This window comes from Macaca nemestrina, chromosome 12 (genome assembly GCF_043159975.1).
Source record: "Macaca nemestrina isolate mMacNem1 chromosome 12, mMacNem.hap1, whole genome shotgun sequence".
NCBI lineage: Eukaryota > Metazoa > Chordata > Mammalia > Primates > Cercopithecidae > Macaca > Macaca nemestrina.
Window position 1 is genome coordinate 122,567,540 of NC_092136.1, and position 15,879 is coordinate 122,583,418.

Below are 15,879 nucleotides of genomic sequence, written 5' to 3' on the forward strand. Positions count from 1 at the left end.
GCCAAACTGGATTTTCTTGAACTGTGTGATGTTTGGAAGGGTCTTAGTTTAAAATAAAGTAGAATAGCTGGTCTCTTATACCGTGTGAACGGCACAAGATTTCCTTGGGCTACAGTTACTTAAATTTTTCCATAACAGGTTTCACTTGGCAACATATTCAGATGGACTGATACAGGTTTCCTGGTTCCCACTCTGACCTACTGAATCACAGCCTGTGAGGAGCAGAACCCCAGCATGAGTGTTTTTTTTTTAAAGTCCCCTGGTGATTCTGATATGCACAAGTATTCAAAATCAGTTTTTCAGGGCATGAGACTTCTGAGACCTTCGTTTATAAGTAGATAGAACGAGTCTGTCACTTCTAGTGAAAAAGCAGCCACTTCTGAAAGTGAACAGGGTGCTAAGATAGTTAAAATCACATAATTTTTGGAACAAAAATTTACCAACAACCAGTTAGCTGTATTATATTTGTGAATATAAAAAGTTATTTTCAAAAATAAAATTCTGGGCCAGGTGCGGTGGCTCACGCCTGTAATCCCAGGATGACTTCGGGAGGCCAAGTGGTCAGATCACCTGAGTTCAGGAGTTCGAGACCAACCTGGCCAACATGGTGAAACCCCGTCTCTACTAAAAATACAAAAATTGCCGGGCATGGTGACACACGCCTGTAATCCCAGCTACTCCAGAGGCTGAGTCAGGAAAATCGCTTGAACCTTCAGGGTGGAGGTTGCAGTGAGCCGACATCGTGTCATTGCACTTCAGCCTGGGTGACAAAAGTAACACTCCATCTCTAAAATAAAATTCTGATAATACAATGTTAAAAGTGAATAATCCAAAACAGGTGGTAGCCCAGACAGGTTGCTGGGTCAGCAGATGCAAGCCAGGAGTATATGGAGCAAACTGGGATAGATAGCTACCCAAATTGTAAAGAAGCAAGAAATCTATAAAATTTAAATGTTTCCCCTGGACTCTGCTCAGTGATTTCCAAAGATGTTCACTGGATTTGCCTAACAACCACATTTAAATTGCAATGTTTATTAGATAAAGCTTTGTGGAAGTCTTACTATTGACAACAATTTAAGCTTGGCAGGTTTTGACTGTCTTCCTTTCAGCAAGACCTCTTTTTAGGCTTCTGTAGCTATAGTGTTACACTCAGAAATGAGAGTTCTTGGCTCCCAGCTCTAAACATCTGGTGAGAATGGTCTTCTCTGAAATAATTCTATTTGTAATCATCTTGTTGGAGGTGTGATTGAGGGGAGATAGGGTTTGGAGACTGAAGAGGGTAGAATAGGGGACTTTGGCACAATGTTTCCTTGACCGTTAGGAGCCACTGGCTAAGTGGTGGAGATGGTGAAAAGACCCCCCTATCACTCTTCACTTCAGATGGAAATTACCACGGGAAATATTAAAGGCAACAGGGATCATAGATTTCTTTTGAACCAGAAAAATAGCTGCAAACAAATAATTGATACATTGTTATTCTTGAACTTGTCTTTGGCGTGAACCATGCATGGCACAAAATCACTAGGACCCATCCCTGCCCAAAGGAATGAATATATCTGTCCTCAGTGCAGAAATCCATCTACCTCTAATTTATTTATTTACTTATTTTTATTTTTATTTCTTTTTGAGATGGAGTTTCACCCTACCGCCCAGGCTGGAGTGCAGTGGTGCGATCTTGGCTCACTGCAACCTCTACCTCCCAGGTTCAAGCGGTTCTCATACCTCAGCCTCCCGAGTAGCTGAGACTACAGGCACACATGACCACGCCCAGCTGATTTTTTGTATTTTTAGTAGAGGTGGGGTTTTGCCATGTTGGCCAGGCTGGTCTCGAACTCCTGACCCCAAGTGATCCACCTGCCTTGGCGTCCCAAAGTGCAGGTGTGAGTCACCACGCCCAGCCTACCTCTAATTTATTAACTGCAAGTCTTCAGTATAAAAGAAGGTATTCTTCCTTTAGGAATGGGACCACTCCAGCTCAGCTTCCCTCATCATTGCACTACCCACAGAGGGCGTTGAGTTAATTCCCACACTCCTGTTGAGCCCAGGAGGAAGTGCTGATGACTGCTGGCCAGAGCGTTCACACCTTCCTTATCTTCCTCTGCAGTTCTTACTCAATCTTAAATACATCATCGTCCAACTCTCTCACATTTGGGGATGGAGTATTGGAGAGGCGGCCGTATGAGGACCAGGGGCTCGGGGAGACGACTCCTCTTACTATCATCTGCCAGCCCATGCAGGTAAGGCCGATTGTTAGGGTCACACCCCCAACTCTAACCAGGATTCACTGAGAACCTATTTATTAAATATGAGGCATTGCCCTTGCTATCTCCAAAGGTTCCATGATCTCTTGGGAAGAAAGGACACCAAATTATAAAAGATATACAAAAATTCAAGGCTGGGAAGAGTCAGATGAGCAGTACTGACAGTTACTTCCAACATTTGAACCTAGGCTCATAAGGAAGGTTGTTCCACAGACATAGGAGGAAATTTTCTCTCTAAAGTAGGAATAATGCCCATAGTTGTATCTGTTTTGTAGTTTGTCACAAAGATAAAAGAAAATAATAAAATAAGGCTGGCACAATAACTGGCATATAATGAGTGCTCAGTACGTGTTAACTTTTTCAAGAAAGGTTGGAGATGGAAGGAGGCAGGGAGTCGCTGTTGAACAGTACAAATAGAGGCAAGCTGAAAGTTCAAGCATGTTGAGGATCAAGAGAGTGGACCATTGTGGCTGGAGCCCAGGATTTGAATGAAGGAACAATAGGAAAAGAGATGGGACGGATCATACCACCATTCCACGTATTAACCTTGTCAGGGCCACTAGAAGCAAATGTGAAGTGCTGGCCAGCACTAAGGAAACGGGAAAAGCTGACTATATCAGAAAGAAGGAATGCAGAAACGTCTGTAAGGTTCCATCCAGCAGTTATAGAAGCCAAAGTCATTTGGACAAGCCTTTGACTCGATTTGCCTGTGTCATCACCCAGAGGTAGCAGTTGTCTCATTTTGGGGATCACCAACATATATATAGTCAGACAGCAGAGCCTACATTGTGATTAGAATAGGAAAACAGGGTCTCGTTGCTGGAGTGGACCATGAGGACCATGTGATCTGGCCACACACTTTAGAGAAAAGGTAGACACATTTGTGATCACAGAAGCCCTCACTCCCTGAAGAAGTTGATGAATCGCCCCTTCTGGGCGGGGGAAGATGTCCCACTAGATGGCTGTCTCTACATGAATGGCTAGTTTTGCCTCTGAGCTGTAACTGAAAGTGTACAGCATGTTTTAGTAATGGCCAAATGCTACTCCTACACAGGGCAGCTGTAGCAACAATAATGCCCTTTTCACAACCCTCCTCGTTTTATAAAGACATGCAGTTTATCTTATTTGAGCCTCAAAATAATTTATGAGGTCTGTAGGATGAGTCTTACTGTCCTCACCTAGTCACACCTTGGCAGAACTTTGGTAGGAGAGCTCAGTTCACCTGGCACCTGGCTCCAAGACATGTCCACTTTGCCATGTGAGTCTTCACTAATAGCCTTTCTTTCTCTGTAGCCGCTGAGGGTCAACAGCCAGCCTGGCCCCCAGAAGCGATGCCTCTTTGTGTGTCGGCATGGTGAGAGGATGGATGTTGTGTTTGGGAAGTACTGGCTATCCCAGTGCTTCGATGCCAAAGGTGAGTTGTTGGTGGGCCTGCTCAGCACTGCCATACCCATAGTGGCCTCTAGGGGGCACAGTCAAGCTACGGTTATCCCGATGGAGTCATTTATAGTTTTGTGTACTATAGAAAATGTCTGTTATCCGTAAGCCCCTCCTGATTGTCTTGAGCTTTAGGGAAGAAGTAAGTGTTCTTGTCCCCATTCTATAAACTTGGATGCCAGGACTAAAGAAGACAGATGTCTTGCCCAAGGCCACATGGCAAAGTCAGCAGCAGCAACGTGCCCTAATCCCATGGCCAGAGCTCCTGCCATTAAACCTCCCGGGTTCGCTGGGTTCCATTTTCACTTGAGTGGCATTTGAAGACACGGAGGCTTGCCTGACCAGGGAATCTCACCTGCCTTAGGGTGCATGGTTATTACCTTCACTGAGAAACTACCTCATGTCACTTTTGTCAGTAGAATGGAAGAGTGAATTCCAAGTCACTTTATGAAACAAAATATCAGCCTTGATATTTTCCATCAGCTCCAGAGAGCTCAATGTGATCTCTTTGGCCAAGAAGGAATGGGGGTGGAGAATGTCAGGATCAGTAAGGGAGTCCCAAGTAAACAAGAAATGTATGTATCCTCTGTCTAACTTTTTTATTTTTCAGGCCGCTACATACGGAGCAACCTGAACATGCCTCATAGTTTACCTCAGCGGAGTGGTGGTTTCAGAGATTACGAGAAAGATGCTCCCATCACTGTGTTTGGATGCATGCAAGCGAGACTAGTGGGTAAGTATCCTGGAGTGACTGTACTCCAGGCATTTCCTGCCGCCTCCTTCAAAACGCTGGTACCATGGATATGTGGGACCCTTCCTGGGGGCTTCTATAACTTTCCTACAAGTAATAAATTTCTTCAATTCAAAAGGAACTTGCTACACAACCATTAAGTTTAGGACACTGTGCTCAGCCCTGGGTTGGTTGACCAAAGTGAATGAGGTGTGGTCCTTATTGAGGACCTCGTGATCCAGTAATGGCTTGGGTTACTGTGCTCACTGTTGGATGTAGCAGACAGGTCAGCCTCTAGTTCAAGACAGCAGCATCTGCCAGCATGGCTGTGGAAGAGGACAAGAGTGAAGAAGACGGACCTGGACTTGCTGAATTTATAAAGGCCAACTGATCCTTTGAAGATGCCCAGCTCTTTGCAAGCCCATTCCATTACTGCCGCGGGGAGATAGTACTTTCCTGTTCAGTCACTTAGCAGATATGTAGTGCTCACTTACCTTGTGCAAGGTATTGGACTAAGGGAACCCAAGTGTGAGTCAGGGAAACAAACTTATGTGTGGATAAATATCATACAATATGATATACATAGAGCTATGCGTGGTCACCAAATATTATGGGAACACAAAAAGACATCTAAGAGGTGAAGAGGTGAGCTGGGAGCTGAAGTGGAAGTTAGCTGGGCAAAGAAGGAGCAGGAGTGAGGAAATTGCATTCTCAGTGGGAGGGACCACATAAACTGTGTCTGAGGCTTGAGAAACAGCCTCAGGAATGCAGGGGAAACAAAGTGCCTTGTGTCTAGAGTATAAATTGCAAGGCAAGGCAGAGATGAGGCTGGCAAGATGGATAAAGGCAAGTTCATGGAAGACCTTGATCACCATATTAAGGTGCTCGGATTTAATCCAGTAGACAAAATAACTGGTTTCCAGGCCCGGCGTGGTGGCTCTCACCTACAATCTAGCACTTTGAGAGGCTGAGGCAGGAGGACTGCTTGAGACCTGGAGTTTGAGGCTGCAGCGAGGTATGATCGCACCCCTGCACTCCAGCCTGAATGACAGAGCAAAACCCTATCTCTGAAAATTAAATTAAGAAGAATAATAAATTTTTTAAAGAAGTGGATTTTATGAGGATAGCATTAAAGTATGAGGTGTTGGGATTTATCTCTGGTGTCTAAGAATATGACATGTTGAGATTTTGGTTAGCACAGAATAAAATTAAAACAAGACCTAATATTCATAAAATAAATCCTCTTTCACAAACTTGAAGCCAAAGTATTGTCCTGTTTCTTCATATCTCCTAGCTAAAGGCTTTACCACTTGTTAGCACCAGAGGGAAGGGAAAGAAAAGACAAGAAGGGCTCTGTCACTTGCTCTCACAGGAACACCGATGAGGGGTTTTGTTAGAAACTAACAAAGGCTGACACTACTGGCTCTATGTGAGCCCCAGTTAGGAAAGAAGGGTTTACAGGGGCTTACTGCTTGGCCCCCTCTCACACTGCGAATCGAGGTGAGACTGAGTAAATCCATCAGACTGATTCTTTTGTGGTTTTCTTTGCAGGCGAAGCCTTATTAGAGAGCAATACCATTATCGATCATGTCTATTGCTCCCCGTCCCTTCGCTGCGTTCAGACTGCACACAATATCTTGAAAGGTAAGACTTGCAGGTTGACAAAAACAAGTAGTCCATCCCTCTGTTTCTAGGCAGCCCCACACATAAATTATCTTAGAATCATGGGACATTTGCCAGTTGAAAGCTTCGAATTTGGAATGAAGCAAGGATTCTTTCAGAAGGCGATCTTTGCCCAAGTCACAAAAACATACTCTGGCAGCCTAAGCGAAATAAGAGGAAGTATACTAGTCATGTTTTCTTTGAGAATTTAAAGCGCTCTTGGATGAATCCTAGGCTTGCAAAATGTTTAGAGCTTTTAGAGTGTGATCCTTTCTTTACACTTAATAGTCAAATAACTTTCCTGTTTTGATCTGTTGTTTGCCTCCTGTGGTGCTCCTAGGAGCCTCAAATCTTAATCATCATTTTTTCTTTACTTAATTGGAGAGACTTTAGAAGCACCATTGCTACCAAGATACTCAACTCTCACCCTAAAATCTGTGGAAGCATGAGTTACAGGTATCTCCATTCTCATTTCATGGGAAGGAAAACTAAAAGGAACAGGATTAGACTGTTTACTTCTACCAAAGAAATGAATGAGCCAGAAATAAGCCAACAAAGAACTTGACACTACATCTGAGTCTTCTATCCTTTAACCTTAAGTAGACCTCTTCACTACCAGAAGGCATTTATGTATTCAATTTGCACAGAACAACTGGACTGCATGCAATATGACGATAACTAAGCAGGGACCATTTCTAGGAAGCCAGCTGCACTACGGGGTAAAACACACGGCTTCTGCACTGCTACTAGTAAATGTTCAGCATTCGATTTTCTGGTAGAGAAAATGAACAATTTACATGATATTCAAATACGATGTTGGATACTCAGAAACTATCTGAAGTTTCTTGGTAACACCATCATGGAATTTGCCTTAGAAAGAGGAATTATGGGGGCCAGGTGCGGTGGCTCATGCCTGTAATCCCAGCACTTTGGGAGGCCACCGAGGTGGGCGGTTCACGAGGTGAGGAGATCAAGACCATCCTGGCTCACACGGTGAAACCCCTTCTCTACTAAAAATACAAAAAAAAAAAAAAAAGAGCTGGGCATGGTGGCAGGCGCCTGTCATCCCAGCTACTCAGGAGGCTGAGGCCGGAGAATCACTTGAACCCAGGAGGCAGAGATTGCAGTGAGCCAAGATTGGGCCACTGCACTCCAGCCTGGGTGACAGGGCGAGACTCCGTATCAAAAACAAACAAACAAACAAACAAAACAGAAAAAAGAAAGAAAGAGGAATTATGGTAGTCACAGAATTGAATAAATTTTCTTTTTTTGAGATAGAATCTCACTGCGTCACCAAGGCTGGAGTGCAGTGGCACAATCTTGGCTCACTACAACTTTCGCCTCCAGGGTTCAAGTGATTCTCCTGCCTCAGCCTCCTGAGTGCTGGGACCACAAGTGCAGGCCACCACACCCTGCTAATTTTTGTGTTTTGGGTAGAGATGGGGTTTCACCATGTTGGCCAGCCTGGTCTCAACTCCTAATCTCAAGTGATCCGCTCTTCTCAGCCTCCCAAAGTGTTGGGATTACAGGTGTGCGCTACCGAACCCAGCCTTGAATAAATTATATGAACAATGACTTGTGGCTTTTTTCCTTAAGTCAGATATGACTTAAAGCCAGCATACATCCTCGGAGTATGGCAGGAGTATGAAACTCACGTGTTAGTAATGCACAAAAATTAAAAACCTTGTCCAAATCCACATGCTTCCACTTCTGTTTAGCTATGTATAGCAGCCAGTAGGAAAGAGAATAACTGATTTATCAGAATTTTTATAACAATTTGGCCTGAGAATATAGAGGCACTTCCTTCATCTTCACTGTATTTTACCCCTAAGGTTTACAACAAGAAAATCACTTGAAGATCCGTGTAGAGCCCGGCTTATTTGAGTGGACAAAATGGGTTGCTGGGAGCACGTTACCTGCATGGATACCTCCATCGGAGTTAGCTGCAGCCAACCTGAGTGTTGATACAACCTACAGGTAAGCCTGGGAAACTGCTGCTTACTGAGGCCAGTGTGGAAGTGCTTTCTGCACTAGCACTAGGCCAGGTTCATGAAGGAGACAGGGCTGGACATCACCTACAGGCAGTTGTCCATAGTGGTGGAAATCGAGCTACGATTTTAGAAATCAAAACTGGAGAAAAGCCAGCATTTTTTTCATATTTGGCATTAGTGTGGATTAGATTCTCCAGCCTCACCCCCGTGCTGGATTTTTCTGACTTTATTATACCTGCTTCACTGTAATAAAACCATTTTGCATTCCAGCAATAAGCACCAGCTAATGATGATGCAGTTGAGAAGACTGGAGCGATAAGGGAGATGACGATGTCTTGCAGTTTCTACATTTAATTTTTCAAAGCATTTTTAAATCTCTGTATTACCTTTGTTTATTATTGCTATATGCTCAGAATGTAGGTAAACCATTTTTATATATGAGAGAGTTCAAATAACTTGCCTAAAAGTATTTATACATTTAGTGACCACATATAACAATAATAATAATAGGCTTTATTCATCATTTTCCACATGTCCAGCCCCATGCAATCTTCTGGGCAGTCATCCCATTCCTGTTCCTTTCCTTTTTCCATTAGACCCAACTGTGCTGGGATTTTAAAAAGTGTTTGTAGATTGCTTACAGCTGAAAAATCCGCATGTACACAATTAAGAATTAATAATAGGGCCAGGCTGGGTGGATCACGAGGTCAAGAGATCGAGACCATCCTGGCCAACATGGTGAAACCCCATGTCTGCTGAAAATATAAGAATTAGCTGGGTGTGGTGGTGCGCACCTGTAGTCCCAGCTACTTGGGAGGACTGAGGCAGGAGAATCACTTGAACCCGGGAGGCGGAGGTTTTGCAGTGAGCCGAGATCGTGCCACTGCACTCCAGCCTGGTGACAGGGTGAGACTCCGTCAAAAAAAAAAAAAAAAAGAATTAATAATAACAAGTGGTCAATATAAGCAGAACTTTCTTATGTGATATCTATTGACCTTTCATTTCAAATACCTACCCAAACCACAAATAAAGCAATGTGCATTTCTAGCTAAGGTAATAAAGAATATCTTCTTTTTCCATACTCATTTTTTCTGCTCAGCAAATAAGACCTCAGATGACCCCATTAACTAATTATGTGCTGCTGCTTCTTGTGTGAAAGGAATTAGCATTGCTCAAAAATAAAATCAGATCGATCAACAGGATCCCCCACGAATACACTTCACATTTTGTCCTATCCCCTTTCTGGCCACCGTTTTTCTGCTCTTTGCAGGCAATTAGCAATAAATTGTTGTCCCTGTGCAACAGCCAGCATCCCTTTGGCATGGAAAGAGGGGGAGTTGCTACCAACATTGGTTAAGTGACTTTCATCATTCACCACCAGTCCTACACAGACCAATTTGGGTCAACTATGTCTTTGATATTTCCTTTAGGTGTGTTCTGCCATTGCCTCCCAAGCAGCCTTACAAAGGTCTCCAGAATCATCCTACCCGAGCCTGTCAATGTACACTCAGATACACACCCCACCAGCAGTGTGAGCAGAAGGATGAATGCCAGGAACTTGGGGATCAGGACACAGTCCTGATTCCAGATTGCCTTTTCCTCTCCGGCAAATCAGAATTCAATTCAACCATTTTCTGTTTGGTGAGGGAATTGGGGGAGGAGATGAAGCCTCTAATTTGAAAAATCAGTTGAGAAAGCCAAAGTGTAAGCATGTGAAAGGGACAGCCCTGGAGTTTAATTACCTATGAAATTAATGATGCCAAACGAATAAGCCTTTGGAAGCAAGGAAGTGGTGCCCAAATGATTGAAGACACATGGTGACAGGCAGAAGGGCAAGCCCCGAGAGCCAGGGTAGTGTGAGTCAGGCGGGCTCTGCTGAAAGAGCCCTCTCACCTTGCAACAGGGGTAGGAAGAGAACAGGAGGGAGGTGGGACTGAAAGCCGAGTTAGGGAAGCTAACCAGGCTGGTGACTAATATCGAAGCATCATCCACAGGCAGCAAGACCAGCCTAGGGCCTGGGGGATTGAAAAGCAACCCTAGCCTTGAGGAGCTGGGCCAGAGGAGCAAGGCAGAAAACACAAAATCCACACCAGCTGGGTGGGGCTTCAGAACGGGGCATGGGACTGGGGCATGGGACTGGGGGAGGGCATGGATCTGGAGTGTTAGAGGGGAAACAAATCAAACTTTGGTGTGAGGCTCAAAGCACAGGCCTGTGCTTACAACGTGGACCACAGCAAGGTGGGGAGCAGAGAGTATATGGAGGAGGATACTGTTTCGGGGATGCCACCTGACTTCCAGAGCACCGTATTCCAGGTTGAGTGGGTGGTGGGAAGGCCACCTGACTCTGAGGACAGTACAGGGCCTGCAGGTGTGGCTAGCAGCATGACATGACCTGCTGACAGGGGTGAGGAAGCTCTGATTCAGGCCAAGCCCATCAGGGCTCCAGACACTGGAGTCATTCACAGGCTCCACTTTAAGGTGCTGGGAGAAGCCATAGGCAAGAACTGATCGGGAGGAACCAGATCCCAGTACGTCTCCCGCTCTTCACCTACATAAATCTCACACATTACATGGTCTCACCCTTGAAATGACTCCCTGGGCCATACAAAGTGGCCTTTTGTCACTGTGGAGAGGGGACAGGCCTGGGAGATCAGGTGACATAAATGGAGATGGAACTGGGTGAGAGGTGGGGATGGGGAGAGAAAAAGAGGAGAAAGAGCTTGCTCCAGAACAATGAGGTGCAGCCCCAACAAGTGGTGACTCAGGTCTCTACCTATCCCCCAGGGTGTTGTGAGACTCAGAAGGCTGTTTCCTAGGAGAAACATGCATGCTGAGAGAATGCAAGTTTCCTTCAAGTGGAACGGCATCCTTCCTCTCTGGACAGTAAGCCTATGTGCACAGAAGGGCAGGCTTGACAAGGGCACTGTCAGAAGCTGTGTGTGGAGGATAGGCTCACAGGCCAGACCCCAGACTCAGGTTCAAATCCAGGTTCTAAGAGTCGCTAACGGTGTTAGCGTAGGCAAGTCAGCTGCAGCCTTTCTGAGCTTCTGTTTTGTCATCCATCAACAGCATTTACAAAAGCATTGCTGGGAGGATTAGACTGAAAGAATGCAAGTAGGATGCTTGCACAGAGCCTGACACATACGGGAACCTCAGTAAATATTTTGTGCTAATAGTAGCAGTAATAGTATATTCTGATCCAGAGGCCATGTGAATTCATTTTGAGAACTTACCACACCTCTACCAGGCACTAAACACCCAGCAGTGAAAGATAAAATGAAAACTGACAAAGTAAGAAAATTGAAATGACATAGTTGTACCCAGAAAATAAGATAAACATCTTGTGGACCAGAAACAACACAGAAACTCTACATAGTTAAGCAGGGCGGAGGCAAGCAGAGGTGGGCCCTAAGGGCATTGGCGACTGGGTTTGAAGACATGCAGGGGCAGCAGGACAGGAAGCCTAGCTTTGATCATCCTCTTCCATGCTGTGTTAGTTGACAAAGACGTACCTGGGACTGGGCAATTTACAAAAGAAAGAGGTTTTAATTGGACTTATACTTACACGTGGCTGGGGAAGCCTCACAATCATGCCGGAAGGCAAGGAGGAGCAAGTCACGTCTTACATGGATTGCAGCAGGCAAAGAGAGAGCTTGTGCAGGGACCTCCCCTTTTTAAAACCATCAGATCAGCCAGGTGCAGTGGCTCACGTCTGTAATCCCAGCACTTTGGGAGGCTGAGGTGGGCAGATCATCTGAGGTCAGGAGTTCAAGACCAGCCTGGCCAACATGGTGAAACCCTGTCTCTACTAAAAAAAATACAAAATTAACCGGGCGTGGTGGTGCATGCCTCTATTCACAGCTACTCGGGAGGCTGAGGCAGGGGAATCGCTTGAACCCAGTGGGTGGAAGATGCAATGAGTCGAGATCAAGCCATTGCACTCCAGCCTGGGCAGCAAGAGTGAAACTCCATCTCAAAAATAAAAAACAAAAAAAACAAATAACAAAAAATAAAATAAAAATAAAATAAAAAATAAAACCATCAGATCTCATGAGACTCATTCACTATCATGAGAACAGCACAGGAAAGACCTGCCCCCATGATTGAGTTATCTCCCACCAAGTCCCTCCCACAACATGTGGAAATTCAAGATGAGATTTGGGTGGAGGACACAGCCAGGCCCCCAAGCCGGTAGAGGACACACAGTATCACATGCCTTTGTAGATTGTATAGTAATCATCATTTACATCACTAGCCTCTTCACCCCCAACCACAGACAGAGAACTTCTCCAGCACAGAAATTGGGTTGTCTTCATCTTTATGCTCTGCACTTCTCTTTGTGCCAAGTGTACGGTCTGTGTTCAAAATAAGAGAGAAATAAAAGGAAAAGGCTGGTGAAATGTTATAAACTCACAAAGAATCAGATGGACCTAATATCTGCTTTTAAAACCTATCCTTGCAGTTCTTGAGGAGAGGCCTGGGAATCCCCACTGATGTAAATAGGTTGAGGGTTCCCATCTCTGCTTTGCTTTGTATTAGCTATGTGACTAGGACCATCAATCAAGGGCTTATATGTTATCCTGTGAATGAGACTTGCACTGAATGTCTCATTTTTCACCTGGTCACTGTGACGCCATACACGTAGCTGTTATTTCTGTACATTTCCACTCCATGTTCATACAGTGGAAATACCCTTCCCTATACCTTTCTCCTTTCTAGGGAAATGGATAAGCAAACAGATCTATGGGATCTTTAGAAAGGCCTTGAAATAAAAGTTTGGATCTTCCTTTGTCTCAAGATCAAAATGTTTTCATTTCCTTTGTTCATTTTTCTATTACAGACCTCACATTCCAGTCAGCAAATTAGTTGTTTCAGAATCCTATGATACTTATATCAGTAGAAGTTTCCAAGTAACAAAAGAAATAATAAGTGAATGTAAAAGTAAAGGTAAGTGGTTATTATTCTGAGCTCCATCTTTACATACGTGATTATTTCTCTATAATGGTTAATAGGCTATTCAAGATGTTTCAACTTGCTTTGGCTAACCAAAGAAATGTATTTCTAGATTTTCTTCCAGATACTTTTACATTAAATGTGTAATATTCTGTGAGTATCTAAAATGGTAGATATTCCAGGGGTTTATACCAGACTTAGTTACTATTCTTAATGACTTAAATTCTGCATTATAGCTATTCTTCTTGCACCCTGTGAGATTCCCTCTTACAATTTCCAAAAGCTCTAGCATGCCACTGTTTTGCCTATCATTGATCTAGCAGGATGCACACCTACACACAACACACCTACACAGGTACACACACCTTCCCTGCTATCACCAAGAGCAGTGTTCTGTAAGGCTCAAGTGTGTTTGCTATTGAATTTTCTAAACATTGAGCTCAAATATTTAACATGTAAGATTGTTCACTATAAATTTTTTAGTGAAAAAGACAGATTGCAAAAAAAGTGTGGACATTCCCTTCATCTCTTTTTTTTTTAAGTTAAAATACTTATATTCAAATGGTAGACAGCCATGAGCAACAGTATTATGGATGATGCCCACCTTCCAGTTTTCATTGATTAGCCAGTCACTGCCATAAAGGTACACAACATGTTCTATCAACCAGAAAGTCTCAAGTACTCACAGTTCTACAGTGGGAGCATTTAAAACTATATTAGAAGGAGTAACCCAGAGAGCCCTGTGGACCTACAGCAGTTCTGTATCTTGACTGTCATGGTGTTACACAAAGCTACACATATGATAGAATTGCATGAACTGTATCGTCACATACACACAAACTACTGTTTGCACACCTGCTAAAATCTAAATACGCTGTGTGTATTGCACCAGCGTCCATTTCCTGGGTCTGATACTGTACCATAGTTATGTAAGATGTTACCATTGGAGGGAGCTGGGAGGAAGGGTTCATGGGACCTTGCTGGTATGTATGTATATGTATTATATGTAGCCCTCCCATAAGTCAATAATTATTATTATTATTATTACCGAGACAGGGTCTTGCTCCTGTCACTCAGGCTGGAGTGCAGTGATGCAATCATGACTCACTATAGCCTCAATCTCCTGGGCTCAAGTGATCTTCCCACATCGGCCTCCCAAGTAGCTGGAACTACAGTCACAGGCCACCACACCCAGCTAATGTTCTTTTAATTTTCTGTAGGGACAGGGTCTCACTATGTTTCTCAGGCTGGTCTCAAACTCTGAGCTCAAGTGATCCTCCCTCCTCGTTCTCTCAAAGTACTGGAATTACAGGGATGAGCCACCACACCTGGCCCCATACATCTGTAACTATTTTAAGATAAAATGTTTTCTTTAAAAAAATTAGGCTGCCTTATCAATAACAAAGCACTTACAAAATATTGCTTAGGCAAATTGTCTTTTTCTTGAGTGTGTTTGCTCCCCTCCAGAGCATTTAGTTAGCTTCCAGTATTTGCAGTTTCCATGTCTTTATAGAAACAGTCTTCCCATTCCTTGCCATTTTCCCCCAGGAAATAACATCCTGATTGTGGCCCACGCATCTTCCCTTGAAGCTTGTACCTGCCAACTTCAGGGCCTGTCACCTCAGAACTCCAAGGACTTCGTACAAATGGTCCGAAAGGTAATTCATTCTCGCTCTGTGGGGTCCGTGATGGCTAGTAGTTTGAGGTCAGCAGAGTGACTGGCTGATTACTAAGTTCTTTGAAGCATGTGTTTATGCTGAGCTGGGAATATTCATTTATTGATTCTCTCAACCAAGACGTATTGAGTGATACTCTGTGCAGGGCACTTTATTAAGCCTTGTGTTAGAAAAACAATGTATTAGAGCTAGTTCTAGCTTCTAAGAGCTAAAATGTAGGAAGCAGCTAGGAATTATAAGTAAATTGTATGGATTTCCCTGAGGGACCTTCTTTGAATTTCCCCGAGGGAACTTGGGGTTGGATCAATAGAGGTCAGTCCAAAAGACAGCATCTGAAAGCTTAACTCAAACACAGGTCCTTGAAGGTAGGCTGAGGCGTGCAGCAATTTAAAATGAGGAGGCTAAGAGGCAAAGCCAGGAACAAGACAGCAAGACAGAAAACCCATGAGGCTGACCCACACATCTGGAGTCTTCCTTTCTGTGGGAGAGGTTCCCTGGTCAGCTGCCTCCCACACACTTCCCTTCCGGCGAATTACATACTTCCTTTCTCTGCCACCAGAGAAACTGGTTCAAACTCATTCGCAATTGTTTTTCGCATTTTTGAAAAGTTTATTTATGCATCTGTCCTCATTTGTCAGTGCTGGAAGACAGAGAATTTTGTCTTGTTTGTAAATGCAGCTCTCTGGACACAGACAAAAATAAGTTTTAAAATTGCTGTGACAACTGAAGTGAGGGAGAGCGCAGCTTCAGCTTTGAATGTTACAGACTCATAAGGAGAAAAAAAAAATGGGTGAAACAAATTTTTTTAAATTGGAGCATCTTTTCCATTGGGTCCAAGTATAATTTCAGAAATGTTTGAGCTGCCTTTTTCTTTTCCTTTTTTTTTTTTTTTTTTTTTTTTTTTTTTTTTTTGAGACAGAGTCTCACTCTGTCACCCAGGCTGGAGAGCAGTGACACAATCTCAGCTCACTGTAAACTCTGCCTCCTGGATTCAAGCGATTCTCCTGATTCAGCCTCCCAAGTAGCTGGGATTACAGGCACACGCCACCACGCCCAGCTGATTTTTTGTATTTTTAGTATAGACGAGGTTTGCCATGTTGGCCAGGCTGGTCTTGAACTCTTGACCTCAAGTGATCCGCCTGCCTCGGCCTCCCAAAGTACTGGGATTA

General features: G+C 43.9%; 1 protein-coding gene across 5 annotated transcripts in view; it reads left to right on the forward strand.

Moving 5' to 3' along the window:
* Nucleotides 1-15,879, forward strand: part of LOC105476335 (ubiquitin associated and SH3 domain containing B) — a 158,257-nt gene that overhangs the window by 137,136 nt on the left and 5,242 nt on the right. For all 5 annotated transcript variants that reach the window (XM_011732160.3, XM_011732158.3, XM_011732162.2 and 2 more), the window contains exons 7-13: nucleotides 2,105-2,237; nucleotides 3,555-3,675; nucleotides 4,309-4,431; nucleotides 5,980-6,072; nucleotides 7,923-8,067; nucleotides 12,922-13,028; nucleotides 14,583-14,692. In XM_011732160.3, the coding sequence (XP_011730462.1) occupies nucleotides 2,105-2,237; nucleotides 3,555-3,675; nucleotides 4,309-4,431; nucleotides 5,980-6,072; nucleotides 7,923-8,067; nucleotides 12,922-13,028; nucleotides 14,583-14,692 (832 nt within the window). The remainder of the gene's footprint in view (nucleotides 1-2,104; nucleotides 2,238-3,554; nucleotides 3,676-4,308; nucleotides 4,432-5,979; nucleotides 6,073-7,922; nucleotides 8,068-12,921; nucleotides 13,029-14,582; nucleotides 14,693-15,879) is intronic.